This window comes from Castor canadensis, chromosome 6 (genome assembly GCF_047511655.1).
Source record: "Castor canadensis chromosome 6, mCasCan1.hap1v2, whole genome shotgun sequence".
Classification (NCBI taxonomy): Eukaryota; Metazoa; Chordata; class Mammalia; order Rodentia; family Castoridae; genus Castor; species Castor canadensis.
Genome location: NC_133391.1, coordinates 61,090,977 through 61,112,383, shown reverse-complemented (window position 1 = coordinate 61,112,383; position 21,407 = coordinate 61,090,977). Strand labels below are relative to the sequence as shown.

Below are 21,407 nucleotides of genomic sequence, written 5' to 3'. Positions count from 1 at the left end.
CTGATGGTTTTAGTTAGGCATTTACCGTTTAGTTGAGGAAGCTTCTACTAAATTAATGTCACTCTTAACTTTAAAAAGATAAATACATAAACCAACATGCACTGCAAACGTTTGCAGGATCAAGGGTGCGCGGAGAATGCGGGATCTGTAACGTCCCTCACTGACGTCGGAAATTTCCTTCTCGTTAAGTAGCGGGCATTTTCCTTTTTCTCCTTTTCTAACTAAGTAGTGGACCTAAGAACAATGCCTGCCTGCAGGAAAAGACCAACCATTGTCACCCACAACTCCAATTCCGGGGAGGCCCAGCCAGCCCAAGCCGAAGCTCGGGGCGGATCCCCTGTCACCCCCGCGGTCCGAAAACGAGATGACGCAGTTAACTCCAGAGGTGGGGGGCAGGGAAACAGAAAGAAACCCTGGTCTCAGTGTTCCCCAGAAACCCGAAGTGTCTCCCTCGGTCCGCTAAGGCCAGGCTGGGCCCATCCCGGGGACTCCCCGTCGCCGGCTGCCAGTCCCCGCCCGGCCGGGAGCACAGTCCGGCAGGCAGGCGCAGATCTGAATCGCACCGGTCCACGGGAACTCGGATCCCAAAGGCTGTGAAGCAAGTGATGAAGAGAGGGGACAAAGGTAACCAACCCCAAGGTGCCACCCGGCCATCCTATCTACTCTCCTTCCTTCTCCAATGCCAGCAAACTTTTGCCACAGTGACCTGGGAGACATGGGACCGCGGCGTGGCCCAGCACCCCCCTCCCGGTGTCACTTTCATCCGACCCGCCTCCCCGAACCTCGCCAGGGAGAGCGCACGAGGGCTGCGGCTACGTACGGTTGTTGGGGTCGCTGGTGTGCTGATTGAGCGGGATGATCTCCATGCGCTGCTGGCCGTACAGGTAATAGTCCAGCTCCTCCGCGCTACAACGGAAGCGCGGGACGCCCCGGCCATCCCCGCCGCCGCCGCACTTGGCGGACCCCGGGCCAGAGGCAGCGCTGAGGCACAGGTCCTTGGGGGGCAGCGGCTCGGCGGCCACGGCTGCCGCGGCGAGGGGCGCGAACACGGGCAGCTGCGCCACCGGCAGGGCCGAGAGACCCGCCAGCGCGGCGGCAGCGGCGGCAGCCGCGGCGCAAGAAGAAGCAGAAGAGGCTGAGGTGGAGGAGGAAGCCGGGGTGGACGCGGCTGAGGACAGGGAGGCGGGCCTCGGCCGCAGGCCGTCCGCCGGCGGCTCGGTACGCTCCGGGGGTGGTGGCGGCGGCTGCAGCGGCTGCGGGGCGCCCAGGGGACCCGCGGCGCCGCTGCTCTTGAGCGGGCCGCCTCCTCCGTGAGGGAAGAGCTGCTGCCAGTGCTGCAGATAGGCTGGGTCCACTTTGAGGAAGGCCGAGCCGCCGGGGTCTCCGGGCTTCAGCATGTCCGACGCCTCGGGCTGGGGACAGAGCGCAGGGCGGAGCGCGCGCGTGAGCGGGACCCACGGCCTGTGCGAGAGGCGTGGGGAGGGGGCCGGGACCTGGACCGGGCGAGCCCCGGAGCCCCCGGATCCGTCCGCTCCCAGGGCCCCCTCTTCCCAACTCTGCTGGGGCGCAAAGTTTACTCGGAAGCCGTGTTCCCGCGCCCAGGGAGCGGCGTGCACCCTGCTTGGCCTCCCTGCCTGCGATCCCGGCTCCCACCCTGCCAGGCTGGACCCCGATGAGGGGCGCTCTCCGCACAACTCGGCTGTAGGACGCAGCCCCCGCCCTCAGCCAGCGCCCTGGAGCCGACCCGAAGCGAAGTGGCGCAGCGCCGGAGCCGCGCTGGCCTCAGGCGGCGGGAGGCGGGACAGTCTCGCCCCCCGCCCCCAGTCGGAGACCTCCAACCGTCGCATCCTCTCGGCCCTAGGGGAGCCTCGCTTTACCTGCAAACGCCGAGCCGCTGGCGGGTGCGTGCGTGCGTGCGGGTGTCTCGGAGGGCGAGCGGGAGAGGGTGCGTCCCGGCTGAGCTACATGCTCCAGGCGGTGTGTTGGACAGCTTAGCTATCCGGTCGCTAGGAATCGTCCCGGGATGCCAGCAAGGGACGCCGAGGCCCGCGGAGGGCGCAAGAGCAGTTCGGCCCAGGGCACTGGAGCGCTGGCGGACCCGTGCGCGGGACAGAGCCGCCGTGGGCTGCTGCGCTTGGCAGCTCGTCCGGGATCCTCCGCTCCACTCTGGCAGTCTCCCGGCTGCACACGTGGGTTTTACGATAGCACAAAATACAAGTGTGTGCAGCGTGTGTGTGTGTGTGTGTGTGTGTGTGTGTGTGTGTGTGAGAGAGAGAGAGAGAGAGAGAGAGAGAGAGAGAGAGGAGAGAGATGGGGTGGGGGAGGAGGCGGGAGGCAGGCCAGGAGAACGAAGGGGAGGGGAGAGGGAAGAAGGAAGTTCTCGCCCCGCTGGACCCACAGACAGCCTGTGCGCCTCTGCCTCACCAATACCTCCTCCGCCCTCGCGCCCACATCCCCCGCACTTTTTTTTGGCATGACGTCTCGGGCTCGCCTGTGGTCTCTTTCTGTTCATGATAGATCTTTTCTAGGCGCTGGCTCAGTACCCCGATCCTGAAAGCAATGGAAACGCAGACCCACAATGTGTGTCTCCGCGTCCGCTCGAGGTTCCGCGCAGGCACGAGCGCGCGCCGCCCGCGGGGCAGAGCCGGTCCCGGGATCGAGTGTGCGCTATAGCCCGGTTCGGTTTTTGTTGGAGTGCTGCTGGGTGCCAGAGTGGACTCGCCCGCCAACCAACCTCTAACCTAAATCCTTCGGGGAGAGAAGTCAAGGGCGAGGCAGGCGGGCTGCGCGCTGGAGGGAAAGCCTCGGTCTGCAGCCAGGGAGGCAGGCTTGGAGCAGGAAGACTTGGGAGCGGGGGAGGGGGGGGGTCTCTGAAAAGCAGCTCGTCCTGGCGACACGCCAGCTTGGCCGCGGGGTTCAGGCGGCTGCCGCAGAGTCCAACCTCCCTCTGGCTTGTCTTCCTGGAGGGCTCTCTCCCTCTCATTGGCACCTCAAGTCAAATATTCAGAGCCATGTTTGGTGACACAAATGCTCCTGGACACGGCGAGGCTGTTTGCCTTCAGCTGCCTGGGGCTGCCCTGGAAGGTCAAGGATAGGTTTCTATGCCCCAAACCTGGCGCTGGAGGTGCAGGATGGGAGCGCAGCCCCAAGCTCACCATGCCCAGTCCCTGAGCCTGGGGCCGCAGCCGCCACTCGCTACGTGGTCTAACATCCAGGAAGGAGACACGGCCCCCGGCTTTTCCTGGCATTCGTGGTACTTGGTGGCAGAGGGCACCGACAGACTGTGAAATTGACGAACTCGGGAGCTTTCCCCTTGCCAGAGTTCTGTCTACACCTCAGAGAAAAAAAATTGCATTTATCTTTTGCCAAACAACCCAATTTATTTAGCAGTCGCCACTCTGAACAATTAATAGCTATTCTTTGTCATTTCTGCTGGTTTCTTTTTCTCTTCCCATCACTTATTTGGTCCGAGCCTGGGAAACGCGCTGTTTACACTTGGTCCGGGTCTCACGCAGGATGCCTCCATTCTGGTTGGAACAGTGTTGGGCCGAAATGTTTTGACTGGCGTCGTTATGACAGGGTCATCTGTCATCCCCGGATAGATTGATAGCACCCAAATCTAAGGCAAACACCGCGCGGGAAAACCCACTGCGCGGTGGAGCCCGAGGCTAACCGGACAGTCTCCGCTGACTTTGGACCTCTCCTTCGGGAGGAAAGGATGGCGTTCCAGGCCCCTTTCCATTAATCTGCCTCGGGAACTGCCGGAAGTGGCTGCTTGGCCGCGGGAGAAGGCGCAAACTCTCACTTTCTCCCAGTTCATTACCGAGGAGCCTGGACACTTCTCTGTTCGCTGGTAGAGGCAGGGGCGGAAGTCGCGACGCAGCGGCAGCAGCCGGGTCGCCCGCCTTACTCGTTTCTGCCCAGAGCCGGCTACTTGCACACGCATGGTCCCCAGGACTGGAAGTCCCAAAGTATCCCTTCAAACCATCGCCGCCACTAGAAAATGTCGGTATTTTGAGATGCCAGCAGCAAGTGCTTCGGAGCCCTCGGGCCACCCACACTCTGGGAAGAGTGGGTGCGCGCGCGTGTAAGTGTGTTCTCATGATAGTAAGATTGACCGGTAAACGAGGCTTTGGACGTGCGAAGCGCGTGTAGACGCGTCGCGTACATTTAGTGCGCCTAGCAGCTGTGCGGGGAAGGCCTTATCACTAACCCCCATATTACACACAGATGGGGACCACCGAGGTTCAGAAAGGCTAGGTAGGCTGCTTAAGGTCATGTCATTGATGAGTGATGCAGGGAGATTCAAACCCGGATCAATGGGGATGCCAAATGTATCCCCCGCCCACTCTAGGCAAACCTCTACCCACTCCATCCCGACTGACGCCAGAGGTGGGTGGAGGTACTAAAGGAGAAGTTTGGCTTGGGAACCGACAGGAAAGGTAACGACGGTTCTCTTCCACACTGTGCCCAGAAGTGGACCTGTCAGGTTCCAGCCATCCTGACCCCGCCTCGGCCCCAGCACTCTCGGGCACAAGTGGGCACAACGTGCCAGAGGGCATAGGGCCTCGCATGAAGGAGGCAGGAAAATTAGAGAGCTTTCAGAAGGCCCCGGGAGCAAAGCAAAGGTCTCAGGGGAGTGTGTAGGAAGTCCATCCCCAGCGCCTATCCAGCAGATCCGAGGCGCGGTACTGGCTGAGACAGAGGTCCGAGCGCGGTCCCCACACCCAGGACTCAGCCCTGACCGCAGCGAAGCACACTGGACGCGCTGCGCTGGGTAAGTCCACCTTACCCAGTTGACCCTGGACCCGCTTGGTCACCATCACTCTTGCATGTCGGGGACTTTTTGGAAAGTGAGTCCTCTGGCCTCAAGGACATGCATCCTTCAAATTCGCCCCTTCTCTTCACTACTTAGAAGCCCGGGAAACAAATCACTTTGACCATTTAGGAAGCGATCAAACCTTTATAAAAATCCATCGCTCACAAATCGATGGGTGAATATTTGCTGGGAATTTGTTCCAGAGGAATGAATAAGGAGCGCGAGTGTATTAAATGCAAACGGGGGACACGGTGGTGTTTTTCTTCATTGATTAATGACCTCTAAAATAAAACAAGTGGGAAGAGGAGGCGGGATCGATAAATTAACTACCCAAATTCATCATTTTCTCCAGCATTTTTTCCCCGAAAATTATCCTTAGGAAGCCCATTGTACTCTTAGCTGGGAGGGAAAGGCCGGGAGAGAGGAGCAGGAAGAGCCGGGAAATAAAAAAGAGATCTGTCTAGGAGACCCTCTATCTGATTTCACTTGACATATAATTAAAAAGTTTGCCTTTCATATTAATTATTTTTTCCTGGTGGGGGAAGGGAACAAATGGGTCGTTGCCTTTGACAGGACTCCAATAAGAATTCAGCAGCTCTCCTCTCTGCCCTGGGTGCTCCAGCTTCTAGGTTTAAGGTCACGGGTGGCCGAGTTAATAATTCATTAATATAGACATTTATTCAGAAGGGTTCTTGAGATCCACTCTCCCTGCCTCCTCCCAGAGATTTATTTTCTGGGAAATGGATGGGGGTTGGGGGTGGGATTGGCTGCAGGTGAAAGGAGGGGGTGAGGAAAAAAAAGGGAATGAGGAGAGAGGCTAGTTACAGCTGGGGAGAATCTGCCTAGCCATGCTAGTGCTTAAATTCCTTGGTCCTTTCTCCTGCTTCTACAGATGGTCATTCACTTGTTCTAAAACCCCCTTTCCCCAGTGATTTAGGATCTGAGGAGAGCCAACTAACAGAGGACCCTACAGTGCAAACAAAAGAGTGAAACTGTGGGAAACTACACCCCCAGCCCAGATGGGCTTTGACCTGGAATCTAAGGGAACCTCCTCTTCTAAGTGTACTTTTCCTGGTGCACACTTTCCCCTTAGCAATGGGACTGTGTGAACATTACTAAACAAAACCTAAAAGTCCAGGTGCTCAGTTTACGTTCTAGAAGGATGGTGTCTGAGAGGAAAGGAAACACAGGAACTGGCAGGCACTGTGGTAAGCAATACAGAAGGGCAGGAGGAGAGGAGAGTCCATGGAGGGATATCAGCAGACATACAGTGGTCAGGGAAGGCTTTTCCTAGAAGCTGAAATTTGAAAAGAGAATTCAAATTTCAAGCAAGAGAAGACCCGTTTTGTGCTAAGGATGGGGCATTCCCTCCCCTGATCTGCGACCCAGAGGTTACGGCAGGAAAGGGGGCTCCCGGAGGAGTCATGAGGGCTCACCCCCAGTAAGAGTCCTGCCTCTTCAGCTAAGGCCACACTGACTTCTCTCAAGGTGCTCTGAGCCACTGGATGCCCTTCATCACACCATTCACTGCTCATGTCTGCGGGAGTTTCCTCTGCTTCTTGTGACATAGACCCTGACCCAGTGACCCCCCTCAAACTGTCGGGGCTTCAGTTTCTTCAAACATCAAACACATGGATGGAAGTAGTGCAACTTCCTGTTGTAAGCTTTGTATGAAGCAGTATCAAAACCCAACCTCTTTTTCTCCACTATGCACTTTATACCCCACCTCCAGATGTAAATGTATTGGAAACAGAACACTGACACCATTCATTCTCATCACTGCAGCCCTCCATTGATCCTCTGCATCTTCACTTCTTTGTCCTTAGTCAGTGACAGAGAGCTGTGCCAGCCACTGTGGGAAAGAAAGGGGAGAGGAGCAAGGTGGCAGAGATGAAGGCACTTTCAGCTCTGCATTCAGAAGCAGCTCTTTCCACAGATGGGAGCTTGCGACACACTTCAGGACCACTGGCAGTTTACATGGTCCCTCATGTTCCTCCTGTGACAAGGATACTGGGAAGGCAAGCTCCTCACTGTGCCAGATCAAAGATGGCCTTCAGGGGAAGAAGTCCTGCTCAGCCCCTTTCTGAGTACTCCCTTTCATCCCCTGCAGAACTGGGGCATACAACACCTGTTCTCTTCACTTGAAATGCTGCAGAACCCTCAGCTCTTTTCACCTCAGTCACCCAGAAGCTGTCACTCATTCAAGACCTCTCAGCTACCCCAGGGCAGATTTGGATTTGACCTGCTGACCTTGAGGTGAAAGTCTCCATAGTCCATTACCAATCCCTAGGGCCATTCAGTCTCCCAGGAAAGTGCTAAATATATCCTTTCCGTCTGCAGGAAAAACAGCTATTATAATTTGCAACCATCTCCTGAGTTAAAAACACATCTCTGACAGTTCAGTCCCATGAAGTTTAATGAACAGCCATCGGGTGAAAAACAGCTGCTTTCTTTCTTTCTTTCTTTTTTTTCCCCTCTGTTTTTAAGACTTGAGAAGACAAGGAAAAGCAAAATAATTAAACAGGGACAACTATCCCTTCAGACACCCACACATTCCCTTTACTTTCTCCTTCCCCCCACTCCCTCCCCAAGAATTTAATTTTCCATTTTTCTAAGAATCTGTAAGACTAAGCAAATCTAACCAAAGTTACCCACAAATTAACAACCCATACTATTAAATGAGCACCTGTGGTGAGGGAGAAACTACCCATAAGAATCTTGGGTACAATTTCCTTTGAAGGTCTTCTAGCAAATGCCACCTGATTCTAACACAGTCTTCTTTGGTCATCAGATTGTTGCCTAACAATTGAGGCCTGTAGGCCTTAAATTAAGTGTTTAAGTTAAGGATGAGGCAAGCATGCCTGCATCTCTTAAAAATTAGGAACATGAGCGATGGTGGGTTCACAATCTGAAGGCTGGCAGTTCTGGTGAATGGCAGGTTCCCCTAAGTGGCCACAGTCTCTTGCCCCTATAAATGAGGGGCCCCAGGGATCCCTCCAGGCCACCCTCAGGAAGTAAGGCCCTTCTCTCACAGGGGCTCTGGCAGGTTGATCTACTCTAGCCCCTCATCATACATTCTTTCCTGGATGAATTGGTGTCTTCACCATTCCCTGAGCTGGCTTATTGTTGTTTTTTGTTATTGGGTATTTTGTTTTGTTTTATTTTGTTTTGCGGGGTTTGAACTCAGGGCCTTGAAACTGCTAAGCAGGGGCTCTACCACATTAACCACACTTCCAACCAAGAACTGGCTTGCTTTCAAGGACTATTTCTGGTGAGTCTATGTTCTCTGTGTATAAGCCCATCAGAAAAGAAAAAAGGAACCTATTCTGTTTCCTTTTTAGAACCAGAAAAGTTGTCTTTAGACCTAAACTGTGTGGGACACTGTGTGGGTTGCCAGGTAGAAAGTCAAAGGAGTGAAATCATGGTGCCCCTGACACCTGTGATTTCACACTGTGGAAGTGTTTCAGAGAACCAGCTTTCCATCCCAGTTTCCAGGCTCTGGATCACTAAGTAGCATAAGGGTTCAGAAGAGAAAGCCATCGCTTTAATCTAGGAGATGATCAAGCCAAGTTTTACAAGCACGATGAGCCCCGAAGGGTTTCTTTGTTTGTGTGAGTGGAGAGGAACCAGGGTAGAAGCATTCTAGGACAGGGGACCTGCAAAGGCCTCAGGACAGAGCCCTACACAAATAATCTGGGAGGCCCAGGTAACCTCTCTTCCTTTATTCATGAGAATAACAGTTGCCTTACTGACTGCTCTTTAAGAACCAGGACTCCATTTCCTGGGGGCCCTGAAGTCAATTTCATATTTAGAAAGATGTTCTCTTGAAAAATCTTGATCTAAATTATACTCAGGTATGAGTCTAAGAAGCAACTCACAACTGAGACCACTGAACCATAAATGAGTGTGGTGGGGTCCATCAGCACAGCAGAACCTGCTCTGGAGGATGGCTTAGAAAGGTTGGCCATGCCATGTCCTGGCTCTGGATTGTACAACTCAAGCTGGGATTCTCTGACCTACTGTCTTCAAACTATAAAGCTCTAGGAGAGAGAGAAGAGAGAGGGAGGAGAAAGAAAATAAGGAATAAAGTTGAGAAGTTCAAAAGATCCCAGTCCTTCTAAAGTAAAAGCTGTGTAGAAAATGTTTTAGAATAAGCAAACACATTTCCCAAAGATCCTCTCCTCTTAAAAGAAGAGCAAAAAAAAGAGTAAAGCAACTTAAAAGTCATGAGAATCAAAGAAAAGATCACTTTTACTTTGACAAGTGTGCTAGATTCTTAAGTAGAAGTAAAAATACAAAAATGGATCCAGAATCGTACATTCTTAGTCCATTTTTATAACAGTAATTGACAAATGACATTGAAACACTGGAAAATTTACATTTTGAAATTCCAGTGAGTAACAATTTCACTTTTAAAATATCACTGAGTTTGACTGTATTTCTAGTATTTCCTTCTTTGTCTACACTGGCAAGCATTTTCAGTTGAAACATATGTCTGGGTGGACAAGTATTTTATTTGGCAGCAATCTAATAGTTTAAGTACAGATTTCAAAATCAAATGTTTGCTCCATAAGCAAATGTTTTCAAACAGAAGCATTTTCCACAATTGTTTGATAAAAGAAACATTTGTCTTGGAGCCAGCAGAGAAGGTCAAGTCTCCCAGTAAACATCTTCTTTAGGACCACTATGATGTCATCTTCCAGATTTTCTATTGGTCACATTCTCTTATAGATCTCCATGGGTTGCTTTATGAAGCTAATCCAAAAAAAAGTGCTTTTGTAATGTGAGTGCAAGCATTTTCAAAAGACATCTTGGCAAAAGTGAATCGGAAGTACAAATGAAATGCAGTGTTACATTTGGTTTGTGTAAAGCCATCTATTTGTGATATGATTACATATACTATTTGTTGCTTCCATCTCCAGACACAACATTGTGCAAGTGGATGATATGGGTTCCTCCACTCCCTTCTCTCTGACAAAGGGGAAAGCTGGCATGATTCTGTGAGTGTGTGTGAAGAAGGAGGACCATTGTGATCTTCTGAGAAGCGTGTTAAGAAGAATCAGGACTGATGTAGTCTAGCAATATTACTGAGGATTCTTTCAACTGCAAATGACAGAAATTAAATCAAACTAGTAGCAACATTTTTTAAAAAAGGATGGATGGATGCAAGAGTTCAAACAATGAACTCATGAAGTCTCAGCCTTTCTCTTTATCTCTTGGTTCTGCCTCCTCTGTCCTGAATCTAGTCTCAGGTAGACTGTTCTAAGTGGTTCTCCTCACCTTATTCTTCCAGATTGTAATTATAGGGAACTTCAATGGAAACAGGAATCGTTTTCCAGAGGAAAGCCAGGGTGTTCTTACTTACAAGAGTGGGAATGAATGCTGGGCATGGAAGTAGCAGATGTTCCTTCCCTAGGGTTGTCGTGTATGCTAACAGCTACAGCTCCCTTTCTGTAGGGAACATTGCCAATGACAAGCCGCAGGCTGGTCAGAGAATCTCTGTTTATTCCTTGTGATAAGTGGGGCAGTTCTTGTTCTTCCCTGGGAAGCCATCATAAGAGTTTCCTAGCAGCAGACCTTAGCTAGTAATTTTGGCAAATCCCTCTCTTTTCCATTCACGTTCTAGGACTGATTAGAAGCAGCCAATGATACACAGTAGAAGTCCTTGGGTGAAGCTTCCAAGAATGCTTTGAAGAGAATATAGCTTAGCTGCCATGCCCTCTCTACCTCTGACTTCACCCTCCCCTCCTCCCCTCCTCTTGCTCTTGGGAAACCAGCATGAAGAATGGAAGAGAAGTCTCACAATGCTAAGGAGGAGGATATAAACTAAAGAACCCGAATTTGGAAGAAGCCCAAGCCCTTGGTGAGTCAGTGAGCTACAGTCCTTGTCTTGAACTGCCTATCTTGAGACTTCTGAGCAAGACAAATAAACCTTTTCCTCGAGTCAAATACAATTTTAGCCATCACCCTAAACTGCAGTGATCTCTGTGATTCATGATGTGGTTTATAAGAAGGTTTTATTAATTTGCATACTGCATGGTGGCTGGCTATTTTAATTATTGTTGTTAACAGGTGCTAAATTGTGGTTTCTATTCTGTCAGCACGGGCAGTGGAGTTAGATACACAGTACTGTCATGGATATAAATCTAAGTCAGACGTTTGGGTCCAGACTTGGTTCCCATACTTAAAGTAGTAGCTGTGTGACCTCAGATAAGTTACTTAACATTTCTGTACTCCAGGGAACTTACCTATAAATCCCTAGTGTTACAATGAACATTCAATGTGTTAGTACTGGAAAATTATTTAGAAAACAGAAAACTCTGCATATAGACTACATTTTATGTACCTATATATTTAGAAAGTAAGACTTTTTAAAGCTAGGCATAGTGTGCATACACACCTGTAATCCCAGCATTTGAGAGGCTGATTCAGGAGAATTTAGTCTAAGACCAATCTGGGTTTACATACCAGAACACTTTCTCAAAAACAAAAAAAAAAAAAAAAAAGATTTTATTCCTCCTACCACTTGGTATTCTGGAGGTGACCCAACTAACACATATGGCACAGCAAGGACCATGAGGCATGTTGACACAATGGTTAATTTTTCCATCTTGTCTTCTTGTTTTCTCCTCCCATCTTCATAAGATGGGGACAACTTGCTCCAAGGACAGCTAGCATTTCTAAAACAAATTTCCAAACAATTTATTCAACTCTGGCTGAAAAACATGGTTGATTATATTTTTACCCCTAAGTGGTTACAAATCACAATCCTGTCCATATATAGACTAGCATTATTGGGACAATTAATGTGTTATCCCCAAGTTCCCATTGACCGTGCCATAGACCTTCATCCTTTGTGGGCTTTTTGATGTTTTGGGTTTTTTTGGAGGGGGGAGGCAGCAAGGGAGTTTCTTTGTTTTTTTGTTTTTGGTAGCACCGGGGTTTGAACTCCAGCTCTGTGCTTGCTCGGCAGGTGTGCTACCATTTGAGCTACTCTTCCAACCCTTAGATCCTCACCCTTTGCCTTGCAACTTGATTCCAGTCTTTATTCACAAAAGATATAATCTTGTATGGAGAATACTAAGAAACCCACAAAATAACTACTAGAACTAATAAAGGAAAAGAACTAGAATTAACTAAGTTCAGAAGGAGAGTGGGATACAGGATCAACATACAGAATCAATTGCCTCTTCTGTCTTTTCTGGTTGAGGTCCCTTCTGTATACCCCATACCTGCCAAAGGCCCCATCTTTCAGAATTCTGCCCAAGTCCTGCTCCTCCAGGTAGCTCTCACTGCTCAGGCTCACCTTTCCAGAACTCTCATACCTACTACCTGGGGACTTTTTTGGCACTGAAACTCCGTCATTCATGATCCTAAACTCTAAAACATATGTAATATTTGTTGCCCAAATAAAATCCTAATGTTCTGGAGAACAGGGATTATGACTTGCCTTTATTTTCCTATATTACTCAGTAGTTGACATGCTTTCATCAGGTACTTGTTGAATCATTGTTGAATGGATGGATAGCTGCGTTACAGAGTGATAAATGAATGAATGAGGATATACATAAGTAAACATACAAATTAATGATGGATTAGCCCCAAATCCTCACCACATGGGAGCTTATCAGAGACAAAACCAAAAGAATCAAAGCTAGCTGGTGAGTCATCATGGTCAGAGATGTGACAAGAATAGAGGACGGGGCTGGTACCCTAGAGAGTTTGAGCCCACCTCCTCTGTTTCAGAAGAGCGCTTGCTTGCATCTCACATAATATTCAGAGCCTACTCGTTCATAATGCCAGTCATAAAGGCTACAAACTGAATTACATCCCTAATTTTTACTTATTTGTACTTGTAAATCCTTCCTGAAGTGGGAGTCTCTGTCCTGGTCCCCCACATAGCCCCCACTCAGCCATCTGACTTGTTGAACTGCACCTTCATTATGCATTCTTCCAATGAAGGAAGGGAAATTAAGAGATTCCTCCTTTCAAATGGAATGTCCTGATAAAATTATCACATTACCATTATCTCTTCTGAGTCTTCCCTATGGTCTAATAATTCCCATTAAGATCTTGTAAGCACAAGCCAGAAGTGTGTGGTTCATTTTCTCTTTAATAGAAAATGCCAGCACATGTCTGTGGATGGGCAGAAAATACTCATATCTCACACAGGAGCACCGCCGAGGCATCCTAAATGAGCCCCATTGAGTGTAATCATGGGGCCCGGAAAGCTAAGTTTAAACCATTATGTGCTGTAATCTACCAGCAACTTGACTAGTCCTAGCAAAGCATCAAATACTCTGAGAAATCAATCAAATTAATTTTGAACTACAGGGCGTTCATGAGTTCTGCATGGAATACTAAGTTTGGAAATAACATAACATCAACTCCTAATAAAATTGAGGAAACTTTCATTTATTAAATACTTTCAGTTTCTAGATTTCTAAGTCAGAAGTGAGCAAACATCCACACTTAAAGAGAAACTCTTCACAGCTGGATGCTGTGGTATCAGGGTGGAGTGGGAAACACGGTGGGTGGGGGAAGACAGAGGTCAAATGAAGAAAGAGGAGTGGTGACAAGGAACAGAGAATTCCTGTCACTTCTCTGAAGGAACAGAATGCCAGGAGCTATAGGTAGGAAACTTCCATGTGCCTGCCATTTCCATGGCCTCCTTGTGAGGGTTTTGTTCCTAGTAGATGTAACATTTGGATGTAGCATGTGACATAGGACACTGGTCACAGCTAATGTGACCGTGAATGGGAACCTGGCCCAACACAGCTATCTGTACACCACTAGGTGGCCTTGTCCAAGGTCTCTGCCTAAAGACAAACTCAGTGTGGGAGGGGACTTTCTCTTGGGCAGGGTGGTTTTAGGTTATAGCCTTTGGGTCTGTTAGACCAGGTTTTTTGGAAGGTGAGAGCAAGAAGCTAACTCGCCTCAGGGTAGCATAGTGAAGAAGAAAGAAGTAAAAGATGTCAGCTGTTAAAGAAACAGCAAAGTTTAGAGTTATGCTGAAGGGTTTTTGTTTTGTTTTGTTTTTGGCAGTACTACAGTTTGGACTCAGAGCTTAATGCTTGCTAGGCAGGCGCTCTACCGCCTGAGCCCTTCTGATAGCCCTTTTTTATGTTGGGTATTTTTGAGATAGGGTCTTACCTTTTTTGTTCAGGCTGACCTTGAACTGTGATCCTCCTTATCTCTGCCTCCCAAGTAGCTAGGATTGGAGGCATGAGCCACCAGCACCTGACTGGGTTTATGCTGTTTCTTAAAAGACATCACAGCCTTAGTAGGGTTAGGGTCTTTAATTCAGGCATCTACAGTGAGTGATCTTTCCATTCATGGTACCAACAAATACACTACACTACAATTATTCTCCTCCTAGGGAATTTACAGAGGCCATTCTAACACTTTCAGGCATGACAGAAAGTCCTAGTGGTTTGTCCAATATTTCCTCGTGTTTATTTAAGCCTCAGATGAAAAATGAGCTGAAATCCATCATCCAATTGGTCATCTTCACCTCTTTGAGTTGAAATGCAATACTTGTTAAATAATGTTCACAGTACATAGCTACTGTCAAATTAAACCAATGGTGGGCAAAATGAGAGAAATTTAAAAAAGGAAATTACTATTTCCCTAGCCTGGATATATAGCAAAGTTAAATTGAAATGCTCAAAGGGTGCCTGCTCAAAACTTCGGACAGGCCAGCGCTTGTGATTTCAAAGTCGTGGACTGAGGCCTGCTGGTTTTAATGACCCACATTGGGTGCTAGACTTGGGTTGCAAATTGCCCACAATTTTTCTTATGGAGAACATTTGCCCTCTTGTGGAGCGTGATCATCAGACCATTTCCTTACATAAAAAACAGTTCTGTGTCACAAGATAGCAGGGCAGTGTGCCAATCCTGCATGACATCTGAGCAGTCATCTCATCTGGCATGTGTCAAGACATCTTTCCCCATTTAGAGGTGTTTCTACATCTGAATATGCACATGGATCTACAAGCTTTAAGTCATATGTAGCTTGAAGTTCACACTCTTTGCTGTAAGGTCCTCTGAGCAGCAACAGCTATTAGCTAGAGGAATGAATATATTAGCCAAGGTGCCAGTACAGGCTACCAAGGCACTGGCAGGGACAAGTGTGTAATTCCACATGGCAGCTTAGAGAGAACAGGGAAACCTCCTAAAGTAGATTAGCACATCCAATTAGCAGAGGAGGTGAAGTTGGTCTCTCTCTTCCATTAAGTGTTGCCTCATTCAACAGACATGAGGCTGAGTGCCATCTCTGTGCCAGTCACTCTGTAAGATATAGGGGACGCCAAGGTAAACAGGCCATGCACTGTCCACCAGCTGTCACAGATACATTGCACAAAGGTACCTGCTAGATTCCTTCAGCACGTTAGGAAAACCAAGTGATGCACAAGCGTGGGGCCCAGGCCCAATTTTATTGAGGTACAATTGACAAAAATCATATATATTTAAGATGTACAATGTCATTTGTTACATATATGTGCTGTGAAGTCATTTCCACAGTCAAGTTAGTTAGCACTTCTACCATTTCACATGGTCATTGTCTGTGTGTGCTGTGAGCTAAGACATAGCTTTTTAAAATGACAAGACTATACGATACTTGTATAAATGTAAAATAAAAAGTGAGGGGAGGAAGAAGACTCCATAGTGACACCAACAAGGTGACAGCAAGTCATAGAGAAAGATGAGCCTTGCAAAGCCCTTAGCTCGAAAAATAAAATTGCTCCAGTCACATGTACTCACTCTATCCTACCTGAAGACTGAATTAAAAATGGTGGCCATGGAGAACTGGCTTCCTCTTTCTGAAAACTTCTAAGAGTGGCTATAGCAAGAAGGCACCGAAGTTTTAGCATTCACAAATTCCCATCAGAGCTCCCACTCCTTCAACCACATTCATCAGAAGGGAAATGGACTGCTCTCCAACCTCACAAAAGAGCTGTGCAAACACAGCTGCAAGCCATGTGTCCCTAGCCCTACCCACACTCCACCTTGAACCCCCAGGCCTCTCCCAGGTGGTTATTCTGCAATGTTCGATCATGCCTTGATAACACTTGAGAAGTGGTTATTTTGTGGGAAGTAAAAGGGAGTGTGCAGGATTGACGAGTATCCCCCCAAAACTCATGTCCACCTAGAACCTTGGAATGAGATCCTATTGGGAAACAGCCTTTTTGTTGATGTAAATATTTAAGATAAGGATGTATTGAAGCCAGGCACACTGACTCATACCTGTGACCCCTGCTAGTCAGGAGGCAGATTCTGAAGGATTGTGGTGGTTTGAGTTCAGCCTAGGCAGAAAAGGTAGCGAGACCCATCTCCAAAAAGAAAAAAAAAAGCCAGGTGCGGTGATGCACACCTGTGATCCCAGCTATTTGGAAGGCGATAGTTAGAAGGGTCATGGTCTGAGGCTGGCCCCAGACAAAAACAGGAACCCTACCTGAAAAACAACTAAAGCAAAAAAAGAGCTGGAGGATGGCTCAAGGAATAGAGCGCCTAACTAGCAAGCACAAAGACCTGAGTTCAAACTACAGTACTGTCAAAAAAATAAAATAAAAAAGATGAGAACCTATTGGATTCAGTGGACCCTGATGCCTAAGAGTGGAGCCAGGAAGATCCCTTAAATTGTCCCTAAAATATCAGCCCTGGGGGCTAGAAAGAGGAGGCGCCCCTGGGCTCTCCATCTTCTGTTGTGAAGCTGGAGCAAGTTCTCTGGAATCTCACAAAGGAAGTCCAACTCCAAAGTCTGAAGCCACTCACAGCGTGCTGTGCACAGCCCTGGGTCCCAGCCCCCACTCTACTATCGAAACGACTGTGCTCCACTAGGGAGGTATGAGGATAGGTAAGACACCTAAAAAACTAGTTAGCATTTGTTGCCTTCAACGCAGAGAAACTAAAGCAGATACCTTAAAAGCAACTGAGGCCAATAGGAGAAGGGGACCAGGAACTAGAGAAAAGGTTAGATCAAAAAGAATTAACCTAGAAGGTAACATACACATGCACAGGAAATCAATGCGAGTCAACTCCCTGTATAGCTATCCTTATCTCAACCAGCAAAAACACTTGTTCCTTCCTATTATTGCTTATACTCTCTCTACAACAAAATTAGAGATAAGGGCAAAATAGTTTCTGCTGGGGAGCAATGGGGTGAGGGGGAGAGGGAGGGAGCTGGGGGAGGGGAGGTAAAGGGAGGGGGTAGGGGAAGGAGGGAGAAATGACCCAAACATTGTATGCACATATGAATAAAAGAAAAAAAAACTAAAAAAAAAAAAAAGGAAAGAAAAGAAATGACTGTGCTCCTGGTGCTTTTGGTGCTCTTTGGCAAGTGCTAGTTTCTTTAAGTCTTGGTTTCTCTTGCCTAGAAAACAGGAATGAGAAAATACTGAACTTTCACTGTCTCAGTATTCCATAAAACTTACAAAGAATTTTACCCCAAATTCATTCTCCAAATTGTAGAACTGCTCTAAGAAAAATGCCCACAGATCTCACTTTCTCCAGATAGTCCTTTTCCGCTATTATCCCAGTGTTACGGGGTTTTGTTTGTTGTTTTGGTTTTTGAGACAGGGTCTCACTATGTAGCCCAGGCTGACCTCGAATCTAGGCTCTTCCTGCTTTAGCCTCTCAAGCACAGTGATTACAGATATGTACCACCAGGCGCAGCTCCAACACAATTATTAATAGCTGGGTTTTCACTCACGAAAACCACCCCAGCTTGACCATGAGTTACATGGTCACCAAGTTTTGAGGAACTCTCGTGAGCACCACAGAAAAAATGTTTCTGGTGCACAGCTGAGCCTGGGAGAGAGACCAATGGACAGAGCCTGGCCATTCTCCCTGGAGGGCTGGCCCTTGTGTCGTTTGCTTTTGTTGTGCACTTTAATACTGACATGTGTTGTTTATTTCCATCACAGTTCATCTCAATGCAGAAGGAAAACGTAGCTGGCACATGGTGCTGTATGGTATTGCATTTCAAACACAAATGCCACCGATGTGTTTACTACTTAGACAACTGGTTTTCTTAGTACTGTAGTTCACTCAGAAACCCTCGGTGGATTGCTCCATAGATGTGCAAGCTGTTCAGTGGTACTTAGAGCAAATTGATTGCAATTTTTGGATAAGCCTGCAATTCATTATAATTGTTTATATTTAAAATAATGGAATATAGTCCTTTTCATCCACAAAACCCACTATCTGGCACATGTTCAGGAAAAAAATGCAATTGATGTTGAGAGGTACTTGCCTCATTGGGTTGTGAGGAGGGAGCCATGTTGCCCTCCCGCTAATTGGGAAGCAGACATAGTTTTGTGGTGAGTAGGAATTGCAGCCCTGAGCTCATCGTATAAGAGCCATTGCTTCCTTTTATTTCTACTGGGGTGTGCATTTGGTCTAGATGTCAGAAATCAACTCTCACTTGAGGGAGCTTCCACCCATCCCTAGAGTCATAACAGAAAATCCTGGGTTGTGCCTGACATACAGGGTGCTGGGTGTGGGAGCCCACTGGGTCCTTGGTCACCAGGGCACCTGTCAGTGCCAAGGCCTCCCTTGACCCACATGTGCTCTGTCAGGCCTCTGCTCGGGGTTCCATTGGAGGCACAGGACAGCCACTGCACAGCAGCCTGGGGTTCTCCCTGATCCACAGCCATCTTACTTTCCTACTGCTGCTGTAACAGACTGCCATCAACTAAGCAGCTCAAAAGCCACAAACACACTACCTTACAGTTACAGAGGTCAGACACCCCAAATGAGTCTTAGGTCTAAAAGCAAGGTGTCATGGGGGCTCGTTCCTTTTGGAGCCTAGAAGAGAATCCATTCACTTGCTTTTGGCGCCTTCCAGATGCAGCCTAGCACCCATCACATCTCCCTCACCGATTCTGCTCTACTGCCCCCTCTTACGAGAAGCCTGCAGATTGCACTTGGTCCACCTGAGCACTCCAGGACAGCAGCCTTGTCTCAAGGTCCTTCACTTAATCACATCTGCAGTCTCTTACACTATGCAAGGTAACATAGTCACAGATTCCAAGAGCTAGGATGTGTATGTTTTGGGGACATTAGTCCACACTACTCATCCCATATAGTTGCCCCCTCCCTGGACTTTGCTGCCTTCAGGCTGTACTGGAAATCAAGGCGTGGGAGCTACTCCCTCATCAGGACTTGCATCCAACCCCTTGTTTCCATGCCCCTGTCCCCTCCTTAGCAATCCCACCCAACCTGTCCCAGAGGAACTCCAAATATTGTGGCATTTGGAGGTAGATGGACAGCTACCCCCTCTCCTAAACATTTATTCAAACCAGAATCTCCAAAGTGCTCTTAGTTAGACTTTCAGAACACCAAATCAAATTAACTTACAGTCTACTTCCACTTTTTGGTCGGCTACCTCCCTTGCTTAAGATTATAGGCCAGAGCCAATTACCTGTTCGAAGGGAAGGAGAGAAAAGATAGAAATACGGAGAGAGAAAAGTCTATAAATTAACATCTCGAATACTGTCCAGTCATATTGTTACCAGTGGGCAGTCTCAGAAGACTCTTGTCAAAAAGATCTCAGGTCCTTGACGTCCCTAATAAAGAACAGGATGGAGACACAGATTGCAAAGCAGCAGCAGTTTTGTTGAGAGTGAGACTGAGTGAAAGCAGGAAAGTACAGTCCCAAAGGAAAGGGGGTGGGGAGTGGGCTGAGTGAGGTGGCTTTAGTAAGAACAGCACTGTAGGTCAAGAGTGCCAGCACCTGTTGACTGACTGAGCACGTGAATTCAAGGAGACGCAATCCAAGTTCGTCAGGCATATGCCCTAATTTGGGTCCAAATAGAAATGCTTTTCCAGAAGGGGCAATTGGGATAGAGCTACATCACCCATTCCCCATGAAACGATCTACCTGTTCCCCAGGGCTTTGTTTCAGTACTTTCCCTGAATTTCCTGCCTGAATATTTGCAAAAGAACACAGAACCTTCTGAGGGCCAAGTACAAAGGCACATCGGAGAGTCCCAGAAGAAACTAGTCCTGAGGTCTGGTTTCTGAGCTCTCCCTCCCTGCGGTGCCTTCTCACCCTTATTTTTCCACTGCACCCACCCCCTTGCTTGGCTCCAGGAGCATCTGACTGCCCTTTAGTGCCCCAAATCTGCACAAAATCCTGGTCTGTGTTCTTTTTAGCACAGCTGGAATAGGTTGGCATTTTCACCAAACGTTGTACTCAGTACTGAGACAGGCAAAAGGAAATAGTTACACAAAATACACACAGCATAAAAATTATTAAGGCTCTCTCGGACACTGTCTGAGAGATAATCGCCTCTGGCCAAAAGAGCTGTTAGAGCCAGATAAGAGGGATGACTGGTTTTCCCCATTCACTTGGCCTCTGTTGGCATCCTGTCTACCTTTCACCCACAGCATGTGCTGCATTGTTCTGTGACACAGAGCAGAACACCAGGTAGTTCCTCTTTTTCCTGGCCCAAGTTACATAGAGCCCAATTTGGCAAATCTGTCACCTAACTTGCCACTCAACATTCCCAGCCTGAGGCAGTGCCACCATGAGGGGCAAATGGATGTGCTCAACCTTCAGGTCTTAGGTTGTTAACTCCCCCTGTGGAATCCCACCACCTGTGGAAAATTTTGCAGTTTACTCATAGGTAACAATGACTCATGAACACACTCACACAGAGCTCTACAACCTAAAACATCTCAAGAATGTGGTAACTGTATTCTTCCTACATAGTTAGGAAGAGCAAGTAAGAAGTTCTGAGGAAGAAAATAAAACTTATTTTTTAACAAAAGAAATACAGAAGCAACCCAATTTAAAACTGGGCGAAGGACTTGTGTAGACATTTTTCCAAAGCAGATGTACACACGGCCAACAAGTACATGGTAAGGTGCCCAACATCAGTCACTGAGGAAATGCAAATTAGAACCTCAGTGTGCTACAACTTCCCCACTGGGAGTGGCTAGAATGAACCGAGGGTGGTGAGGACATGGAAAGCAAGGGAGATGTGAACTGGGGTCACCACGGAGGAGTGCAATTGGCAGTTCCTCAAAAGGGTAAGCATACAATTACCTCCTGCCCTACAAACTCCACTCCCAGGTCCATACCCCAAAGAGCTGAAAATAGGTACTCAAACAGATACTGCTGTTGAAATGTTCTTAGCACTGTTGAGAATATCCGATAAGTGGAAATGGTGATGTGTGTATACATGGAATTTAATCACCCACAAAAAAGGAATGAAGGTAATACATGCTGTTATAGAGATGAGTCTTGAAAGCAGATGCTCAGTGGAAGAACCCAGACAAAAGGCCACAGGTTGTGTGACTCCACTTCATAAAATACTCAGAATAGGGAAACCCAGAGGAACAGAATGCAGATTGGTTGTTGCCAAAAGCCTGGGGAGGGGAGTGAGAACTAATTGCTTAAGGGGAATAATTTTTTCTTTTGGAATGATGAAAATGTTTTGGAACTAGATAGAGGCAGCTGTTGCCCAATAATGTAAATATACCAAATGCCACTGGATTGTACACTTTAAGGTAGTTACCTAATGGTAAATTTCACCCCCATTTTTTAGAAAAGAAACTCAGAACTAGTAGTAAGAGGACC

At 47.8% G+C, this 21,407-nt stretch overlaps 1 protein-coding gene across 2 annotated transcripts in view; it reads right to left on the bottom strand.

Moving 5' to 3' along the window:
• The window catches only part of Prdm6 (PR/SET domain 6), a 101,414-nt gene extending 99,188 nt beyond the window's left edge, over positions 1–2,226 (bottom strand). Inside the window, exons 1-2 of one of the 2 annotated variants that reach the window (XM_074076568.1) lie at positions 1,878–2,226; positions 821–1,412 (exon numbers count right to left, since the gene is read on the bottom strand). In XM_074076568.1, the coding sequence (XP_073932669.1) occupies positions 821–1,397 (577 nt within the window). In that variant the 5' untranslated portion in view covers positions 1,398–1,412; positions 1,878–2,226. Of the gene's footprint in view, positions 1–820 lie in introns of both variants that reach the window. The other variant, XM_020176306.2, reaches the window with a different exon arrangement.
• Positions 2,227–21,407: the final 19,181 nt, after the last annotated feature.